The sequence below is a fragment of the Lynx canadensis genome, chromosome C2 (assembly GCF_007474595.2).
Source record: "Lynx canadensis isolate LIC74 chromosome C2, mLynCan4.pri.v2, whole genome shotgun sequence".
NCBI lineage: Eukaryota > Metazoa > Chordata > Mammalia > Carnivora > Felidae > Lynx > Lynx canadensis.
In genome coordinates, this window is record NC_044311.2 from 22,308,162 (window position 1) to 22,330,004 (window position 21,843).

Sequence of the window (21,843 nt, forward strand, 5' to 3'; positions counted from 1 at the left end):
GAAATAGGAAAAAAGAGCTTGAAAGGATATAAAATTTTAAAGTTCTTTAAAGCACAACATATGAAACATGGAGACATGTTATTATTTACTAATATGGCTAACAGTTATTTGGATATCTGTTATTATATCAATATCTGTATGTTTAAAATTGCTGATGATTAAAAAATAAAACAAAATATTCAATATGCACACTAGAACCTCACTTAAAAAATACATCTATATGCATTTAATTTCTTTAAAAATCCCCAAAATATTTTACCCTAAAAAGAACACTGATTTTTTATTAATTGTTTCTCCTTTATCTCTGGTTGTTGTAAATTTCAATGACCAATTTTAACTACTGCAAATCAGTGTCCAAAAAAAAAACACATCAAAACGGTAGGTTCCTATCTGAATTAATGCAAGGGTTCTTCTTTTAACTCTCACAGCAATTGAGCACTGAACACCCCAGTGAGAAAGACCGATCCAGCAAGGTGTAGTATAAAGCACCATGGAACATGGTACCTAAAACTTGTTCAGAAGTCTAGAAAGGATTTTCTTTTAACCACTGGCAGATACCTTCCCCAAATTAAGCTTTTTCTGATAATGGGGTTTCAAACAAAATACGTTTCCCTAGCAAACGTTTAATGAATGCTATTTGCATAGAAACTCCTTTATTTCCAAGTCGGAGGAGATTTATTTTAGAAAGTAGGCTTGCAGATTATCAACTGAAGTAAGCGTAAGTCTGTCGTAACAGTATTTTGTTACCAGTTATCATATTTGATTTAAAAACACATTTAAAAAGTCAGTATATTACAAGTGGACTCCCCCCAGCCACCTCCTTTGTCTCTTCTTAACACTCTATCATTTTATTGGCTTTAAAATATACTTTTTTCTTTTTTCTTTTCTCTTCTCTTTATTTCCTTACTTTTCTTTTCTTTTCTTTTCTTTTCTTTTCTTTCTTTTCTTTTCTTGTCTTTTCTGTTCTAGTTTCTGGATGTCAAAATGCTAACATTGGAATAGTCATCCAATGGAAACATATAGGGAAAACATATATTTTCCTCTTGAATAAACATAGTAGTACATTTTATTAGTCTTTTTTTGAAAGCCCTTTCTAAACTTATCATACCGTAAAATAGCTGTGCATTATTAAATCAAGTATTGCACTTACGTACATATGGGGTAATTTAAGAGACCAAAGACTCAAGTCTTGATGTGAGTTTCTGGATATTTCAGAAGGAATCTTTTCATTGCAGACCAAGGATGGCTTCTTTGAAAGCTAACCCATAAAAGAAAACGGAGCTGACACTGGAGGATTCAGGCTCTTGTTTTCTAGGCCTTTCAGTTATCTCTTGCGGCATATGTGATGAATCTCTGGGCCTCAATTTACTCATCTGTGATAAAGAACATGTAACAGACAGGAATTTCATTAATGTATCTCGTCAACTCAGAGTGGAGAAGTTCCATTTTTCTCTTCAATGTTTTAATGCCTGATGGTTAAAATAGATATATGCATAATCCAGCATTTTTTTATGCAGTCTCACCATAAATGTATGTCTACTGTGTGCCAATCATAGCAAAGAAAAAGGCAAATAAAGACTCTTGTCCTCATAGAACGACATTCTAAATGGGGGGGGGGGGGATAAAGACATGACAAATGTAGATAAATAACTATGTAGTATATTGAGTTTTGATGGGCTATGAGAGAAAACATTTGGAAGTAAATTTGGGGAGTGGGGCTTCTATTTTAAAAAGACTGGTCAAGGAAGACTTCACTGAGAAATTGACATTTGCACATAGGCTTGCAAGAGGGAAGAGAGCTGTCCATACAGATATCTTGGAGAAGAGCTTTCTGAACAGAGAGAACCAAATTCAAGACCTTTAGGTGCTTTCATAAGCTAAAATATGTGGACAATGTCCTGTTCTGGAAATGTCCTCTGTAGGACAGCTGGGGTCATTTGTGATTGCTTTAAGAAATTGGAACAGAGGAAAGGGAAGAGACAAAGGAAGTTAATCATGATGATTAAGGGTCTGTACTTCATGTCACATGAGTAAAGTTTCAAGGAAGAGAGAACATTTATAGAAGAGAAAAACATGCCACAGATGGGGAGGAAGAAAGATATTAGCTACCTCTAAAATTTAAAGTATTTTCATTGAAAAAACATTTACATAGCTTTTTCTATTCAACTCAAGAGGGACAGAAGTAAGAAAAATTAATAAAAGTCTTTACAGAGAGTTATATGAGCTAAATATAGAGAATAGGTTTCTAAGAGCTAAAGTAATTGAGAAATGTGGTTGGTGGTCATCAGAAGCATTGGAGAATTAAAAAAAAAATACAGATACCCAGTGACACTCGATAGGTTCTGAGATTTAGTTGGTCTATGCTTGGCCAAGGAAATAGTTATTTTAAAAGTAGTCGTTATTGTTATATATTAATTTGTAAAATATCTATAATCCTGTAAAAACATCCTTGAGAATCTGAAAGCACAAGTAGGTTTGGGAACCAATTTCTTTGAGGCATAGTGAGTTCTTACTACAGACAATACTCAGGCAAAATAACTTCTTGCCAATAACCTCAGAAAGAAAATTCTCATATAGGGTGAAAAGCCAGAATAGGTGGCCTCTGAGATATCTCCCCAAATTCAGATTTTAATGATTCTACCACAATATGAAAATACAATAATATCAAAGCTGAGGTTGCTTAAAATATTTGTTTCAGAATAATTCTTCTACTCATTATTTATAAAAAATTGATTATGTTCAAAATCTATCCTATCACGTGGTCATATAAGCATAAAAAGGAAATGTGACTAATTTAGTACTGATTTATGATATTGTGTTTATTTATAATTGTGCACAAGTAAATGGGAAGTGTCAGTGTCCATTTCTCTAGGTGCTTAATTGTTCTCCAATAAAAAGACTTAAAAAAAAAACCCCAACCTTCACAAGTTCATATATGCTTATTTCCAAGTCCTTATTTGAGATACAGGATATTCTCTGTTGCACTTCATAAAGTTTCAGAATTTAACAATAACAAAAATAGTGACAATTTTGAGGCAATTCACAGAATTCTTTGGAGACATAATCCAAGTTTCTCAAGGGCCTTGGGGAAGGAAGAAATGTACATGTGAAAAATAACATAAATGTACATAAAAAGTAAATACTGAATGGCAAGTTTAGAAAGCAGGTGTTAAAGCTTAAAGAAGGGACTTAAGAATTGGGATCATCATAGAAGAAATCAACAAATTCATAGGGTATTGGAGGCAAAATCATAGCTCTTTTGAAAGATGTATGAGGTTCTCCTTTTTACACCGGGAAATTCATGGGGGCGCCCGGGTGGCTCAGTCAGTTGGGCAATCTGACTTCGGCTTAGGGTCATGATCCACAGTTGGTGGATTTGAGCCCCGCATCGGGCTCTGTGCTGACAGCTCAGTGCCTGGAGCCTGGCTTTGGATTCTGTGTCTCCCTCTCTCTCTCTGCCCCTCCCCGGCTCACACTCTCTTTCCTCTCTCTCAAAAATAAATAAACATAAAAAAAATTTTTAAAAAGGGGGAAATTCATGTATTGGGGGAGGATAGGAAAGAAAGTTTCCCTGTAATCACTTCCGACTATAAGATTCTATTTAAAAAATTTGAATATTATTTGTAGCTGTTGGATTGGATCAATTATTGAACTTAATTTTCCTATTGATGAATGGAAAATGGCAGGGGGGGCATATTCTTTTAAAAACATATCAACTTACAAATTATTTAGCAAGTATGGGAGGGGAATACCCATATCCATCTTTTTAAAAAATAACCAGTTATTCTGAACTATTGTTATAGTAAGTAAATAACTAGTTACTACTAACTGGCTAATTACTAGTAATAAGCAATCAATAACTAATTGTTTAAATTTCATTTGATTTTTTCTGTACTTGCTTGAATACATAGTGACTCATTTTACTGAATATTTCCCACTTGTATTTTTAGAACAGATTCACTTTCCAACCAGTTTTGCTCCTTGGAGGCTGACTTGTATGAACTCCATCAACAGGCTCATTGGTTCTTTGGTTTCTGGTTGGGTTTGGCCATTGTAGAACATTAGCAGATCAGAGGGGGGTAGGAGAGGGAGGTTGGGGTATGTGTTCCTCCGGCTGCTTCCCTGCAGGGTTGAGGTGGGTAGAAGATCCCAACAAAGATCACAGCTCCTTTCAGGTGGCTTTTCACCCACCTTCCTCTGACTCAAGATTCTATAACCAGTCTCTACTCTGGGCCCTTTAGACCTAGGTGTTGTACTGACCTTCTGTTATTATCCCCACGGTGGAGCGACTGTTCTATCCTTTGTGTTTTCTCTATACTCAACTAACTTCTTTGTAAGTACTCCTTTTATTCAACCCTGCTCAAATTGCCCATTTGAAATATGGCATTGGTCTCCCTGGGGCCCTTACCAATATGTCCATTTAGTCTCCCTGTTCAAAATTAGAAGAGGTCTATATGTAAGTGATCACAGGCCTGGAGGACCGAAACAGCTAATATCCAAAACTACATGAATGCGAAATTCACACTTCACAGGAAAAGCTTTTGAGCGATTTACATATATTTTTTTCTTTTGGGAGATCCTCATTATTCTTTAGAGTATTTATTTATTTATTTATTTATGATCAGTAAACCTCTCACGAGAGATACAAATCTATCTATGCATACAGGCCTGAGAAGTGAAAATAAGCAAAAAGTGTCCTGTAAAGCACTAAATAGTTGGGTATATTCCAGTTTAGAAAGCTGTGTGCATGAAATGAATCATTATTGTCATAATACTTATGTTTGAAATGAAAAATGCAGAATGGCTTTGCCAGCAGTTAAATGGATTTTGTTTTTCTACGTCAACAAGTGAATGTATAGCTTTTTTTTTTATTTTGCTTTTGAGAATTGATGGTCAAGAGTTAAGTAGGATCATGATGAGGAAGAAAAGAGATTGTATAGTAGGATCTTGGAATGGTCTTGCAATTCTGTCAGTGTGTTTCAGTTGAACCAATTTTCAATGAAAAGATATGATAACAGTAATTCAGAGGATTAAGGAATACCCTTTACCATAGGGTATTACTCATGTAGGTTTCCTTGTGTGAATTATTAATAGAATTCTAAATCTTCATAGCCATTTAGAAAAGTAGTAAAGCAACTCTTAAGAACAACTTCCATTATTGTTGTTTTATTTGTTGACTGAAGCAGACTTTACTGATCTCATGATAGAAATTTGTAAATGTCACCTGAAAGTCACAAAGAACAAAAGAAAAAAATACATAAAATGGATATCACCAAAATTAATACTTTTGTGCTTCAAAGACCAGCATGTAGGGAATGAAAAGGCAACTTAAGTAATGGGAGAAGAAAACTGAAAATCATAACTTGTATCTAGAATATATAAAGAATTCCTTACAACTCAGGAATAAAGAAACAGCCCAATTTTAAAGTGGTAAAGGATCTGGACAGACGATTTTCCAAAGAATGAACACATGGAAAGATCCTCAATATTAATAGCTATCCAGGAAATTCAAACGAAAACTACAATGAAATACCGCTTCACACACACTAGTGTGGTTAGAATAACAAAGTCTTATAATAACAAATAAAAAATTGTTGCAAGCAAATAGGAGCCTGGAACCTTCATATGTTGCTGAATGTAAAGTGCTGCTGCTGCTTTGGGAAACAGTCTGTCAGTTTCTCAGATGTTTTAAACACAGAGTTACCATACGATCCAGCAATTCCACTTAATTACCCGAGAGAAATTAAAACATGTCCGCGCAAAAACTTGTGTGAATGTTTATGAATGTTCACAGCGACATTATTCATATTAGCTGAAAAGTGGTAACAAATGCCCATCAGCTGGTGAATGAATAGGCAAAAAGTGGTATATCCATACAATGGAATATTACGTGGGTGTAAAAAGAAATGAGGTATTGGTATGGCCACAACATGGGTGAGCCTTGAAACCTCATACTAAATGAAAAAAGCTGGTCACAGAGGGCTATAACGTAAGATTCCACTTAAAGGGAATGTTCAGAACAGGCAAATATATGGGCAGAGAATGTAGATTAGTAGGGCTGAGGGTAGGGGGACTTCAGGCATCACGGGTGATGGCTATATGGTATAGGGCTTCTTTGTGGGGTAATGGTTTACAATGGTTGAAAATTGAGTATGGTGATGAATGCACAACTCTGTGAACATACTGAAAGGCTTCAGATTATACACTTTAAATGGATGAATTATATGATATGTTAATTATATCTCAATGAAGTTGTTTATTTTTTAAACAAAATAAAATTCTAAAAGTGTCAATCAGAGAATTCCAGTCAAAATGCCCTTTGTTGAGCAAGGATGATTTCACAAGCCACCTGCATTTTTTCATTTTGAAAATGAAGATTTGGCTATGATTATCTTTCCTGTAAGCTTCCATTCTGCCTAGTTTTATAATCATTTTGCTATTTGTGTTTAGTGTAATATCAGGTAATGATTAAAGATTGGTAAACTGGCATACTTAAGGTCTCTTAGCCCTTTAATCCTGAAGTCTCATAGAACAAGTGTTCTTTACATCAATACACTGACACTATTACATCAAACTATTTAGCTAAAATAAGATACACTGAAATATAAACAATATGCCCTTTCATTTTCTATTTTAATTTTCTATTCTTTTCTTTTTTTTAATGTTTATTTTGAGAGAGAGAGGGAGAGAGAGCATGAGTGGGGGGAGGGGCAGAGAGCGAGAGGAGAAAGAGAATCCCAAGCAGGCTCCTTGCTGTCAGCACAGAGACCAAAGCGGGACTCATCTCACGAACTTTGAGATCACGACCTGAGCCAAAATCAAGAGTTGCCACTTAACTGACCGAGACACCCAGGTGCCCCTATATTTGGTAATTCATAGCAAGAGAAAAGTCTCAGGTAAAAAGTAGTCACTTTCATGATCAAATGTTTCCCTTAAGTCCATTCATTTTCATTTTCTTCCATAAACATGGACTAATTAGTCTGCACTGGGCGGGGGAGAGTAGGGGGGCGGGGGTGCTAACTTGAGAGTTACCTTTTGTTGGATAGAAGTACAACCTTATATAAGGAGCGAATGAGTATTTGACCCCTTATTAACAGAAGACATCATGCTGAATGGTTTACATATGGTATTAGGTCCTCACAACAATCCTATATTGCAGATTTCATCATTACCATTTATAGAGAAAAAAATCTGAACTTAGGGAAGGTGAACGCTTTGCTGAAGTCAGAGAGTTAATTTTATGAATAGGGATAAGAATATTTTTCTTCTCTACAGCTCATTCTCTTTCTCTACTAGTGTGTTTTATGTCTTATGCCTGCTGTGGCAGAGCACGTAGGTTCCCTTGGTAGGCTTTGCCGCAATGTCTTTCTGGGTCAGGCAGATTTCAGAAATGAGAAAACATTCTAACCCTTACCTACAAACCTTTTCAGAAATGGAGCATTTGACTTACACAGCCCATGTCCCCCACGGTGACATTTTGTTGTTATTTTTAAACAATTTCCTTAGAATTGCACTATTTCTTTGTCCGCTGTAGAGCAATGACAATGTTTTCAAAAGCGTTCTAATATTAGCAGCTGCCCTACATCTTTTAAACCCTTCACTGTTCTGTGAATGTAGGTTATTACCAACATTATTTCCTTTCTGATTTTTGTTCTGTATTTAGCCAGCTGATTATGAAATCTACACATCAATGAACAATGTCTTTATATCTTAAATGTCTGGGCAAATATCAGAATGGGGTTGTTGCTATGTGCTCAAACTTTACATAATGCTCGACATGCCTCGCATATATTGGGGATTGCCCTTTTATTAAAGAGTTATTATTATGCAGTGCATCCCATGTTCATTATCAATTCTTCTCTTGTTTACTCAGAACAAGGAAAAGAATAAATGAAGAATAAAGCAATCAAATGATCACATGGGTGAGTGGCAGGATACAGGGGAAGTGGAAAAATTAGGCTTGGATTTTAAAAGACAGATTTTTTTTTGGCTACATAAACGACATTATAGGAGATAGGAGGAAAAAAACAAGTAGGTCGGAAGAAAAATAATTTTACACTTTGAAGCCAATTTGTATTTTCATTCTGCCTGTCTTAGTGGGTTTTAAACGCACTACCCAAAGAGTCAAGACTATAAATTAATTCTGTGCAAAGGATAAGATTTTTCTAACTTAAGCTTCAGCCATGAAGAAATCAGGTATTTTCCTATAAGGAAAACTAATTCCCTAGGGAAGGATAATTGGACCATTGATATTTTACCTTGCCCTTTTCATTTCAATATATGGCAAGATAAAAAGATTTATATCATCTCACTAGAAAAGCAATCATAAATACCGAATCACATTGGGGAAATATTTTGTTTTCCAAGTGGTTATCTGTTTTAACGTATCTACCACTAGTTCACATGGTCAAAGGAAAATCGTAGAGGGTGTGGATTTACAGCTGTGATTTGGGAAACTATGTACATTCCAAAAGGTGAAGATATAAACACATTTTTCCCCAGAATAATTACTGACTCTAGTATTTGAGCTAAGACATTGGTCAGTCAGTTCTTAAAACCATTAAATGATCTCACATATGAGGGAAAAGAATCCAAAGAGTTCATATTAATTGGTGCTTTTAGCCAAGAAAAATATTTGAAAAGAAATTGTTCAATAAAAAGTTTTCTAACAGGGTATTTAGGTTTGTTTTGTTGTATTTAACAAGATGTTATTACGAGACCCAGTGTATGGCCAAGTCTTTGTGATTTAAGGAGTTTCAATCTGATTAGTTTTTTTTTTTTTTTTTTTTTTTCCAACATTTATTTTTGGGACAGAGAGAGACAGAGCATGAACGGGGGAGGGGCAGAGAGAGAGGGAGACACAGAATCAGAAACAGGCTCCAGGCTCCGAGCCATCAGCCCAGAGCCCGACGCGGGGCTCGAACTCACGGACCGCGAGATCGTGACCTGGCTGAAGTCGGACGCTCAACCGACTGCGCCACCCAGGCGCCCCTCAATCTGATTAGTTTTTCATTCCTATATTGTCAGTCCTGCCCTTTGTCTCTCTTACGTCTTGTTAGCAACAATCTTACTCCCAGAGAAAGTGGGTGCAGAAGAGAGACAGCAGTAAATCATAAATCTTCACTAAGCTGAAGATACACAGGTTTAAGAGAAACCTCTGGGCTTTATGACAAACTACCCAGTTTTCCATTGTTGCAGATAATTGGAAACTGATATGATAACATGATTTCATTTTCCACAAATCTTCCCAGTGTCAATAACTATTATATTTTTTGCTACGATCTCCTCAGGCAATCTTAGTCCTAGAAAGGGATTCTATTACACTGTCTGTGCCCGTCCATGTGCCCTCACCCTAGGTGTACCCGGAAGGTCCAGGTCTTCCTGCGTATTTTTGTCTGAAGAACCTTTCTAGTCTCCTCTACAGCGAGGCCTGCATGAAGAGCAAGGGAGTCAATCTCTCAGGAACCACCCCCAATTCCATTTTTCCTTGCCTTATGGTGGAACAGTTTTGAATTGTCCTACATACTCTCTCAGTGGTCCCCAGCAGGATTGAACCCCAGTTGCCCACAGAGTTAATTATCTTATTAACACGCCTTTCTTTCTGTGCTTCCCTTTCTCTTCTGCCTTACCTCTCTATCCTTTATGTTGCTTCCTGGGCCACCTCCCAAATAAACTATTTGCCTCCAAATTGTCTCGAATGTTTTTATTCGAGACAAAATTATTAAAATTTTTCGGAAGGGCACCAAAGTTAGGATAGTGATTCAGATATTGCCTTCTCTATTTATATGAGATGGCCAGAAAAGGCAAAAAGTAGGTAAGTGGTGACCTAGGGCTGGATGTGGGAACAGGGATTAATCATAAATGGCTACGAGAGGTCTTACTGCAGGGATGTAGGTAAAAGCATTCTAAAAACTGATACGGTGACGGTAGAACTGTTCGATAAGGCTACTAAAATCATTGAATTGTACACTTGGAATGAGTGAGTTTTATGATATGCAAATATATTTTAATAAAGGTCCTAAAAATTACCTTATTTCACATGAATAGATGCAAGGTCCAGAGAGGTAAAGTGCTCAAAGTTACACAGCAAATATATGTCAGGGAAAAGAAGCGCATTTCAGGCCATTTGATTATTCTGAGAAATAGCATTCATCTTTGGATTAATCACCTTGCTTTAACTCATTAAAAATTAAAGTACATGAAAAAGTGAAAAAGCACCAGTTATACCAAGTATCAATACATTTATGATGCTAATTAGTATAATTATCATTAGTTAGTGCTCACTTTATGCTAAATGATTTGCCTGCACTGTCTCGATTTCACAATGGGCCATAAGGTAGGCATAATCATTACCCTCTACTTACACGTGGGGAAATAGAGCATGAGAGAAAGTAAGGAACTTGTCAATGGTCACATAACTCACATGAGGCTTAGTGGGAATTCATCCATGGTGGTCTGACATCAGAGCATATGCCTGTAATTACTACATTATACTGCTTTTGCTGGTAACTAGGATTTATAGCTCTACCACTCCAGCATGACCAAAGGAAGAGAAAGCTCCATACCTCACTGTTGAGTTTATTTATTTGCTGCTTGGTCTCCTCTGCTTTGATGAAGAGAACAGCAGCTCCAATCTCTGAGTCTGAAAAGTGTAACACACACAGAATGGGTCCTTTAGTAATAAACTTCATATGTGAGGATTAAGGCAGTTGAAATGGGTAAGGAAACCTAAGCTACTGCCTTTAACTCTTCCTGATGCCTGTGCACTGTAGGTTCTGTCTCCCTGGGATTGAACATGCTTCTAGTAATCCTCTGGATCCTGTCTGATACACACCTTGAAACTGGGCACGTATCATGGTGGGGACCATGACCTCCCTGATGGGATGTGTCCATGGCAAATCACCACCATGTTCCAAGATGACACACTTCCATTTTTGTTTTTAAGTTTTTTTTAATGTTTATTTATTCTTGAGAGAGAGAGACACAGAGAGACAGAGAATGAGCAGGAGAGGGGCAGAGAGAAAGGGAGACACAGAATTGAAAGCAGGCTCCAGCTCTGAGCTGTCAGCACAGAGCCCGACACGGGGCTCGAACTCACAAGCCATGAGATCATGACCTGAGCCGAAGTCGGACGCTCAACCGACTGAGCCACACAGGTGCCTGACATTTCCTCTTTTTTTGACCATTCTCTAAAAATATATCAGAGCCAATGACTAAACCATAGAAAAGGGATGTTCTGTTCCTCCTCCTCTTTTCTCCCCTAAATATTGATTCCTGTGTCCGTTAGAGCCTCCCCACCCCTACCCCCGCCGCCACCCAACTTCTATTTCAGGTGCTAAACTCTACTGCAGATTTCCTATCTCTTCCTGAATTGCTCTAAAAGATAATTTCTCCCATTTTCTGGTTCTCTTATCTCCACTTTTTTTTTTTAAACCTTGCTCTTCCAAATACATTTATTTCTGTCAGGGACAAAAGTACAGATAAATCGTTGCTAGCTGGAGTAGAAAGGAGATATATATATATTACATATATATATATATATATATTACATATATATATTATTTTCATTTGCAAAGTTAATCTATTAATTCAATGAATGATTAGAGAACATATATGGTAGGCTAAGCCTCCTTTAGAGGAGAGAACAATGAATAAAGAAAATCTAATTGACCCTCATGGAGTTTAGAATCTAGCAGGGAAAAGAGACATTTAAAAGGCAATTAGGTAATAGGTTTGAATTTCACATTAAGGGTAATAGGAAGCCCTGTCAGTGTTTTACGCATAGGATCAGAGTTATAAGAATAAATTTGTATTTTTAAAAATGTTTACTCTGAATGGAGAGCAGTGTGAGACCAGGGAAGAGACTCTGGTAGCAAAGCAGGCAAGAGATGGATGTGGCAAGGAAAAATATGGTGGCAGTAAGGATACAAAATCTTAGAATCGAGGGATATTTACGAGATAGAGCTAAGAAAATCTGTTGCTTGAGGGCATGAGTATCGGGCTACATACTGGGAAGAGGAGAAGAGAAGGCTAAGAAGATGGTGGGAGCAGAAATAGGTGGATAGACATGGTGAGGTTCTGTGCAACATCTCCAGGTCTAGGTGAGTCAATAAGGAAAACTTCCGGTTGGGACCTGCCATCAACTTTCGCAGCAAATACATCAGTGTGGCTATATGCTTTCTGTGCCTCTTTCCCCAGAGTAATATCAGCACATGTAAGTCAACTGAATGAATGAATCAGGATTGCTCACTGACATCTGCACTCCTTCTTTCCCTGTCTTCCATTCCCCCTGCACACCTCCCCTCCCCCACCCCACAGCAAGGAGGCTTGCAAGGACCTTCCATTTCCCTAGACGATAATGAGGGCCAGGAAGGACTGCTGAGATGGAATACTGCAATTCCACCAAAAGGAGACACACACACTCACCCAGGACCGTACATTCAAAAGTCTTTACTGGGCTTGGCTTTGTTCATGGAGGGATTCACTAATTAGTAATGGATCCTGACACAAGGATCTCAGAGCTGAGTGGGAAGGGGAGGACAGAGCTGGCAGGGGACTGCTGGCCTTTCGTCTTACAGTTTTCTGGTAATTGTTTTGGATAGCCTATGCTTGTTCATTATTCTCCCTTTATTAACTACAGGTGCATCTTCTTTACAATTTCTTTGTCATTCCGGCCTTCATTATGTTGACAGATTACTTTTATGGGCAATGAGCTCAAGAAGGCAAGGAAGAGAGAGGATCTGGGTTGGGTTTGGGAGTACCCTTACATTAATCTACCATTGCTAGAGCACAGTGCTTCATATAGATTTCCCTCATTTCCAGCCTTCAAACATCCTTCTGAAGTTGTTTTAATCCTTTGACAAAATGCAAATACAGGATCTCTCCTCAAGAAGTTGGATAAATATAACCTATGTTCCTATAGTATACAACCAACACAGCTTTTCTTCTTGGTAATGTTATTTTTGTGGCTTAATCTGCATCTATCCTAAGAAAACATGGTCACCCTTTAATGAATAGCAGACATTTGAGTCTCCTAACACACCATTTACCTGGGCTGGTAAATGGCAGGGCATCTAGGCTGGACAGAGGAACAATTACAAATGATATCTTAGAAACTTGGAGATGGCATAGACTCAAATCAAATTTTTCCATGGCATGGGTAAAGTTCTAACATGTGGGAAATACTCAGAGAATGGGAAGGCAAAAAAGGGTCAATGCCAAACGTTACAAGTAAAAAAGAAATACCACCCCTTGACAGAAGACTAAATATAGAGCTTACCTCCTAGAGGAGGAGAAACTCTGGGCTCTGGTCTGAGGCGTTCAGAGCCGAAGTCAAAAGTCTGGCTTTCCTCACTGCTGTTTCCATCTTCAATTCCATCAACGATCCTGTTTAAAATAAAGGAAATTGGCTAGTTGTGCATTTTTGCTTTTGGTTCCAGTATTTCTAGGAGACTTAAAAATATTGTATTGATTTCTAAATTCTGCAGTCTCTAAAGCTGTGCTCTCCAATATGGTAGCCATTAGCTTTGTATGGCTATTGAGCACCTGAAATGTGGCTCATGCAAGTTGAGCTGTGCTGTAAGCATAAAATGCACATTAGATTTTGAATATTTGAGTAAAAAATGCAAATGGTTTTATTAGTAAAATTTTACTGTTATTTACACTTGAAATTAATTATTTGGGGCATAGTGAGTCAAATAAAATATATTACTAAAATTAACTTCACTTGTGTATGTGGATTTTTTGTTTTGTTTTTTAAAATGTGGCTACTAGAAAACTTAAGTTACATATGTGCCTCACAATTTTAGCTCACATTATATTTCTATTGGACAGAAATGCTGTAGAATTTGCAAGCTTATTTATTCTTAGATTCACACCTTAAGCTACTGAAGTCCTCTTCTCTGAATTCATATTAAATCACCACTTCATCCAGAATTAAAATCTTTAACCTAATGATTATGGCATCACATTAAATAACCTTGATGACACCTTTACTCTGAACCTGGACAGAACTCTGAAGTAAGAGTTAAAGAATTTCATATAAACGACTATTAGGACTTTGGCTAGTCTTCTTTCCTTGCTAAATGCTATTTAATGCACTCATTATTTAAAAAATATAAGTCTTTTGTAGAAAATATAAACATAGGGGCGCCTGGGTGGCGCAGTCGGTTAAGCGTCCGACTTCAGCCAGGTCACGATCTCGCGGTCCGGGAGTTCGAGCCCCGCGTCAGGCTCTGGGCTGATGGCTCGGAGCCTGGAGCCTGTTTCAAATTCTGTGTCTCCCTCTCTCTGACCCTCCCCCGTTCATGCTCTGTCTCTCTCTGTCCCAAAAATAAATAAAAAACGTTGAAAAAAAAATTAAAAAAAAAAAAGAAAATATAAACATAAAAGTAACAAAAATTAGAAAATAAAAATCACCTGTAATGCACCACTACTGTTAGCATTTTGATGTATGTCCTCACAATCTTTTTCTATATATAAAAGGAAAAATGTTCTTCTTATAAGTTCAAGATAAACCTTTCTTTTTCAGTTCTGATATATTTTTCCCCTATTTAAAATTTACTTGTCTTTCTTCTTATTACAAATTTAGGAAGGAGAAGAGTAAGGCAATGTTTTCAAATTACCATCCTCAACTGAATTCCTGAACTTCTAAGTGTGTTTTGCTTATTTAAAAAAAAAAAAATCTCTCTCAATGGATGAATTGTGTTCTTCAAAAGAGTAGCTAAATATATTAGAAATATCACTTGCTTTACAAGTAGAAAATAGAATTTGAATACAGATTTCCAAACTTAATCTCTGAGATTTTGGACAAAATAGTATAGATAATTTGAACTACTTTACAGGACTCTTGAGAAGACTAAATGTAATAGCGAATGTGAAATTACCTAGCAGAGGACATGGGACATAGGAAGCACTCAGTATTTTTTTTTCTTGCTTCTATTTATTGTCAGCTATGATGTGATTTTTTACTATTGCTTTTATGCTCCATAGACCACTTCTTTCACATTTCTGAGTCAGGATTTTTCAGCCTCTCAATCATCTTTAGTTAATCCTAAAGAGAATTTTTAAAATTAAAAATAGAGCTATGCTGTGTTACCTACGGAAGAGGCCAGAAATAAAAGTAAGCTTCAGTTATCCACAATGATAAAGAAAATAGCATTGAAAATGAACATCAACACTTAGGTAGAGCTAAATGGATGAAGGGAGTGAAGAAGGCCTTCTGAACATTTAATGGACCCTTTCGAGAATGTAACTAAAACTATTGTCATACTGTACACACCTCCACGCAGACGCAAAATTTACACACAATATTCAGGAAAGCGGAAGAACCCAGGCTAGGAACCTGTGTGGTTGAGAGGCCCAGAGGGCTGAATAATTTACTAACTAGGTACCAATTTGAATAAAAGGCAGCCATTTTTACCTAGGAAAGAATTATATGATGTGATTCTTACCTTGGACTGAGGTCTGGGGGTCCAGAACTATTCAAAGCCGAAAGTTGCAATTTCAAGTTTCTCTCTTTCCTTTTTCCATGGTTAGGGGGGTCAGTTTCCTGTTTGTTTTTTGGGGAATTTGAACTGGAGACTCTGATAGGTGAGTGAAACGGCACTGTTCCTGAGGCCAGCTGCTTCAAGCTCAAGCCTAGATAGCTTTTACTGCTTCCCACCTTCTTGCTGCGTGAAGAGGAGGATCCCCTTGTGTAGATGGGAGAGAGGGAGGCTGTCTCTTCTTCCTCCCCTTCCTCCTCCTCTTCCTCATCTTCCACAATGGACGGGAGTCTTTTGTTGATGCTGCCATTTCCCTTGGGCTCTGACTAAATCAGTGATAACATAGATTAGTACAGATTGCAAAGGCCGCTTGAGAGGAATATCATTCATGCTGGTGGTCCTATCGAAACAACGTCAAATCTTTTAGAAACTTACGTCTCATGAAAACTTAAGACTTTGCAGATTTTGCTATTATTTATTCAGGTGTTCAATGTCTCGCCATTTCTGCTATTCCCCGGGTTTACCCTCTCTGCTATCCTGGTGTTGGTCGGCTAACACCTCTCTTGGTCTTCTTAAACTGTCCCGGTGGGAAGGGTGCATTTTACCAGCTTGGCATCTAGATTTTAATCAGCCTGTCATCTGTAATAGGATATGATGGCATGCTGTTAGGAGTAAGGACATTTTCAATTTTACTGGAAGGTCTTGGGCCTTGTTATTTTAAAGTTATAGGGTCTTCAGTGGAACTTTATATGGAGGTCAACCAGAAAAGTATATTATCTTTGAGAATAAAAACCTTTCCTATTTTGGATCAGATAGATGGAGTAAGATCCGCGGCATCCACAGCTACTCTGCTTCCTGCTATCTTTACTTTCAGATGTCAGTTGGAAGGAAATGGAGCAAACCATTTGGCCTGCTCCCCTTGAGAACCTTGGGAAAGGAAGAAGTCTTGCTAAACCCCATCTTAGACTCTAGTTCCATCCATGTTGTTGGAAATGGCAAGATTTAATTCTTTTTGATGGCTCAGTAATATTCCATTGTGTGTGTGTGTGTGTGTGTGTGTGTATACACAAACCACATCTTCTGTATCCATTCATCAGTATATGGACATTTGGGCTCTTTCCATAATTTGGCTATTGTTGATAATGCTGCTATAAACATTGGGGTGCATGTGCCCCTTCTTATCTGGGGTTTGTATCCTTTAGATAAATATTTAGTCATGCAATTGTTAGTCTGTAGGGTGGTTCTATTTTTAGGATGGAACTAGAGTGTATTACGCTAAGCAAAATAAGTCAGAGAAAGACAAAGGACAAATACCATATGATTTCACCTATATGTGGAATTTAAGAAACAAAACAGATGAACAGAGGAGAAGGGAAGGAAAAACAAAATAAGATAAAAACAGAGAGAAGGCAAACCATACGAGTCTCTTAACTATAGAGAACAAAATGAGGGTTGCTGGAGGGGAGGTGTGTGGGGTGACAGGCTAAATAGGTGATGGGCATTTAGGAGGGCACTTGTTGAGATGAGCACTGGGTATTGTATGTAAGTGATGAATCCCTGAATTCTACTCCTGAAACCAATACCACACTATATGTTAACCAACTGGAATTTAAATAAAATTTTGGAAGAAAAAAAAAACCCATCTTGGACCCTTGACTGGAGTCATTCAACCTTTTAGACTAAGAAGAAGTGAGGGAGAGGTTGGATAAAGACAACGAAGATAATGATGATGGGGCAGGGCAGAGAGAACAGCAAAGGCTAAGCTAGTGGCCCTCAATGGAGTCACTAGAAGAGTGGGTGTTTCTTGCTCTGCCCCAGACATGGCTTCTCTGCTCCAAAGGCTCAATTCATTTTTTTTTTTTTGGTGCCTCATTTTCTTTTGAGGATACAATTGTTTCTACTTGCTCATCAATAATTTCTAATAGAAATAAGGTCATAAGCTGAAAAGATCTAAGTGTGCTATTTAAATCTCATGAGCTGTCATGGTTATTACTTCATATTAATAAACAGTTGGTTTATCGGTATCTATTGATTTTCCTGTAACCATTATAACGATACATACAACAACAAAAAATGAACTTGAACGTGTGGTGACTTTAACAGGCAACAGCCCATCCAGTTTAAAACTGGCCAAGCTAAGCAAAATAGTTTACTCATGAAACTGTTTAGTAGCACTGTAGAATAGAGAAATTAGCTCACCCAGTTAAAGACACACGGGGCAAACTTATCAAAGAAATGAAGAACAATGAGTGAATTCTTTAATTGAACTTCTGTTTACATTTCCATTGGCAGTTTAATCATTCCTTTGGTTCAAGGAGGCTCCGCTGGTCCTGATGTAATTCTCTAATAATCTATAGTGTTTGTACTTCTACAAGTTTGTTCGGATTTCATACTTCCATTTTATCATAGAGACTTGGCACTTGGGGCAAGTTGCTTAAATACTGACACTTGTGATCAAGGCAGCCAACATTACCTACACCAAGAATTAATTATTCCCCCTACCATTATTACAGACAGGACCCAAATTTATTAGATTATTAAACACCCAGCCCCACATGCAGCGCCCATACAGGAGTTCCAGCTCCTTTCCTTGGGCTATCCATACAGAAATGCTTGCTTCCCTCGTGCAGCTGGATTCATCCATGTATACACTGCCATACATTTCAACCACAGATTTCTTCCTTGTCTTCTGACCCACCCCTTCTTCATTTCCTCCCAACAGATGCTTCCATGAGGGCAATGATGTTCTTTTCCCCATAGTCAAAGGAATCTCTAATTTAGCTCATGACATTCTATGGGATAGCCATTTCAAACACACAGTGGACTAGATTCAGTCAAACCTGCCATGACTACAGGGGAAACAGAATAAAGTCTAATGGTTGAATGCATGAACTTTCGGTCACACAGTCCTAGAAGTCGGGAGACTTCTACCTGCAATGGTGGTCAAGTAACATTTAAATCATTTAAATCCTTGTTTTCCTCATCTGTAAATTGGGAATGGTATGAGGATATAGATATTAGATAATGGAAGTTAAAACACTTAGCAGTGTGCACTGAAAGTACTTAAAATAGATGCTTGCCCTCGTGATGATGATGATGATGATGATGATGATAGTGAAGAAAATGGAAACATTTGCCTCAGGGCAGATTCTAAAGAGAGTGCTGGTTACCCCTTTTTATATAATCTCCCCTTCTTTGCTAGTTAACAGAATTCTTAGGAATGTACCTTGCCCCAAAATCACCTTTCTCAGCTTCCTTTGCCTCTTGGTTTGGCCATGAAGTTAAGTTCTGAGGTGATAGCAGGCAAGTGGACAGGTTAAAAGGAACTTACAGGAAGACTTCTGGAAAAGGGAAGCCTCTATCCTACCCTTCAGTGTTTTGTTTTGTTTTGTTTGTTTTTTTTAGTTTCTAGTCTGGAATACCGATACAATGGATAGATCTCTAGCAGCCATCTTAGAGAATGAGGAGGTCTTAAAAAAAGGAAACCATGTGTTGAGGATAATGAAACCAAAAGAAGAAAGCTCAGGACCCTGTTGACACAGTTATATCACCCACCTCTGGCCTTGTTCACGAGAGAGAAATAAATATCTTTTGCCTTGAAGCTGTTATGCTGGTGATTTTGATGCTGAAGCCTAAATTATACAGAAGATTTTTTTTTTGAAAGTTACAGATGTTGTGTTCTTAGCAGGGATGTTCGTTTTCACTGTGCTATGAAGGAGTGAGGAATTCAAATTGGAAAATCCAAAGGAAGGCAGGATTTCTCATGAGAAAGAGAATATAGGAGTGGGTTGGGGAAAAGGGGGTAAAGTAGTGAGGAAAGGCTGCCTGTTGAGAAGAGTTGAAACATAATGGCCATTTTGCCAGCTCCTGAGGAGGGATTTTGTAGAGATGAGAAAGAAGACAACTAGTGCCAGAGAGAAACTCAGTTGAATGCTCTGAGATGTTTTAAGGGCTTTTAAGAAGTTCCCCAATAGTATTAAAAGTAAACCCTGTCTGTGCCCCAGCTATCTTCAGTAAATTATCAATGTCTTTTACGTGTGTTATATGATTGGATTGGTGTTTCTCTGTATGTACACGTGTCTGTGTGTACACACGTGTGTGAAAGGTGTTGGGTTCTGCTTCAAGGAGAATACAGAGCAAAAAAGGGAGCTATTTCTAGGTTCCTGTCACAGTATCATTGGTAGTAAAAGTCTAGGTAATAAATCTGATAAATCACTGTTTCTTGGGAAAGTTTTCTGTGAAATTGGAGGATTCTAAAAAGTTGGGATTATCGTAAGAGCTCAAGTGAAACCCCTTCCAGAATATCTGAGATGTTTTTTTTTTATACTATGGATAACCATGTTGTACCATCATCGGAAGCTTACAAGAAAACATTTGATTATTAACTTTAAACATAACACATGTACTTCCGAGGTCAATTCCTCGGGATTTTTCTACTTTTGCCAGGTTCTGGTGACGACTGCTTTTCAACAACAATAAAACCCTTAAATAGATGACTTTCAATACTTCTCTGCTCCAAACTCCAGAAAGTCAGTCAATACATTTCAGTGGGAAGCATTTTAGGGAAAGTAGAAAATAAATACATAAACCCTGAAGTGGGAGACAGATTTACAGGAAATCCTACAGATTTTAGATAAGATTCTGTTCTTTGGCAAAAGCCATACCTGTGAGACTGTAGATTTGTTCGATAATCTTGATATCACCTGAAAGAACAAACAAACGAATAGAAGTTGTAACAATCATTTAAACCTTCCCAGGTGCTTTGGGACTGAGTAAAATGTAGGAAGCAGGGGAGAGACCATGTGGGGGCGATTAATCCGCTTGGGTAGGCCAGAGAAGGAAAAAATACCTCCTAAAAGAGGCAGAAACTGCCTTCCTCATCCCAGCCTGTAGGAGCTCTACTGACCAGTGTGTGAACTAAGAAAAGGAAGGAGCAAATTGAATGTAACACCTAGGAAATAATGATCGAAATAGTGGCTGTGTTGGTTATATTTTCCATCCTGATGCTTTATTTGCTCCCCTTTTGTTTTCCATCTCCCTTTTCCCTCTTTCCTGCCTTTCTGCTATGTTTCTTGCCGATTCTATGACTTTTCTCTCTGGCTCTGTGAAAACGGAAACCCATGGAATCTTTTCTTATTAAATCTCATTTCTTTGCAGTTACCCACCTCCCTTTCTTATTTGAATACAGGTGGGGGTGATGTCTCCTTTCTATCCCATGTCTTTCCTCACCATCAGGCTCCTTGTGGACTAGGATTAAGTTCACCGGGGAGTCCTGATCTCCTATTTGATTGAATTTAAATCCCATCAATTGTAAAAAGAAACAAGATGCTGCTAAACAAATTGTGACATGCCCATCAATTATAAGACAAATCTCAATTTCAGAGATGCTAAAATGTGAAAAACAATATGTATTGTAGAATCACTTAAGCTGGGTTTCAGAATACATCTTACATAAAATCAAACTACAGGACTGTGGAGAAGTCCATCACAAAACACGCAGCTTTCCATGATGGACACAGAAGCTTTGGAACTTATGATATATCTTGGAAACATGCTTCAGGTCTCATCCACACTGTTTTCTGCTCAAATACACTTCCTTCATCTGAAAGTGGTAATAGATGCTATAAATTAGCATAATTTTATTCACATGAAAAAACACTTCTACACTCAAAAATGATCTGCCTAGTAAGTGAGACATATTTAGTAATTCTGTCAACTCTCACTGTGGTTTTTTTCCCCCTAGATGATTAGGGAAATAGATGTGTTATTATTTATACAAATGCCGGCATCATTATTGCTGTGCAAATATATGTTTCATCAATGTTTAATATTATCAAAGAAGTCAACCCATTCTACATCTGCTTAGTTGCCTAAATATGCATTGATCAGAAGCATTGTAGACATAAGTTTTGTAATAATTCCCTGAGTGGTGACAAATAAAACAGCTGAATAATTAAAAATGTGAAAAATAAAATTACAGTGCTGTTGCTACGGTGGTAGACAGTTACAGCCTGGATGAGAGAAAGAACATCTCAGTGGGACTCAGGAAGCCTGAACATCTCCAGCTCAGAGATGCGATCTGAGGTGTAAGAAAAACTCCTAGTTCTCTGGTTTACTAGTAGTGTGAGCTCTGGAAAGTTGCTGAGTCCCAAGTTTATTTGTCTACGTCAGTGCTTCTCAGACTTTACTGTGCACACAAATCACCTGGGGATTTCACTATAAAACGCAGGTTTCGGTTCAGGAAGTCCGGAGTGAGGCTCGAGACTGTATTTCTAAGGAACTCCCAGGCAACGCTGATGTTACTGGCCCACGAGACACACGCTGAGTAGCAAGATCTCATAACTGACGTCACTGCTAT

General features: G+C 37.8%; 1 protein-coding gene across 1 annotated transcript in view; it reads right to left on the reverse strand.

Annotated features, from left to right (window-relative positions):
• The window catches only part of KCNH8 (potassium voltage-gated channel subfamily H member 8), a 355,504-nt gene that overhangs the window by 11,827 nt on the left and 321,834 nt on the right, over nucleotides 1-21,843 (reverse strand). Inside the window, exons 12-15 of the mRNA XM_030329693.1 lie at nucleotides 20,150-20,188; nucleotides 15,453-15,811; nucleotides 13,280-13,386; nucleotides 10,566-10,642 (exon numbers count right to left, since the gene is read on the reverse strand). Coding sequence (XP_030185553.1) covers nucleotides 10,566-10,642; nucleotides 13,280-13,386; nucleotides 15,453-15,811; nucleotides 20,150-20,188 — 582 coding nt within the window. The remainder of the gene's footprint in view (nucleotides 1-10,565; nucleotides 10,643-13,279; nucleotides 13,387-15,452; nucleotides 15,812-20,149; nucleotides 20,189-21,843) is intronic.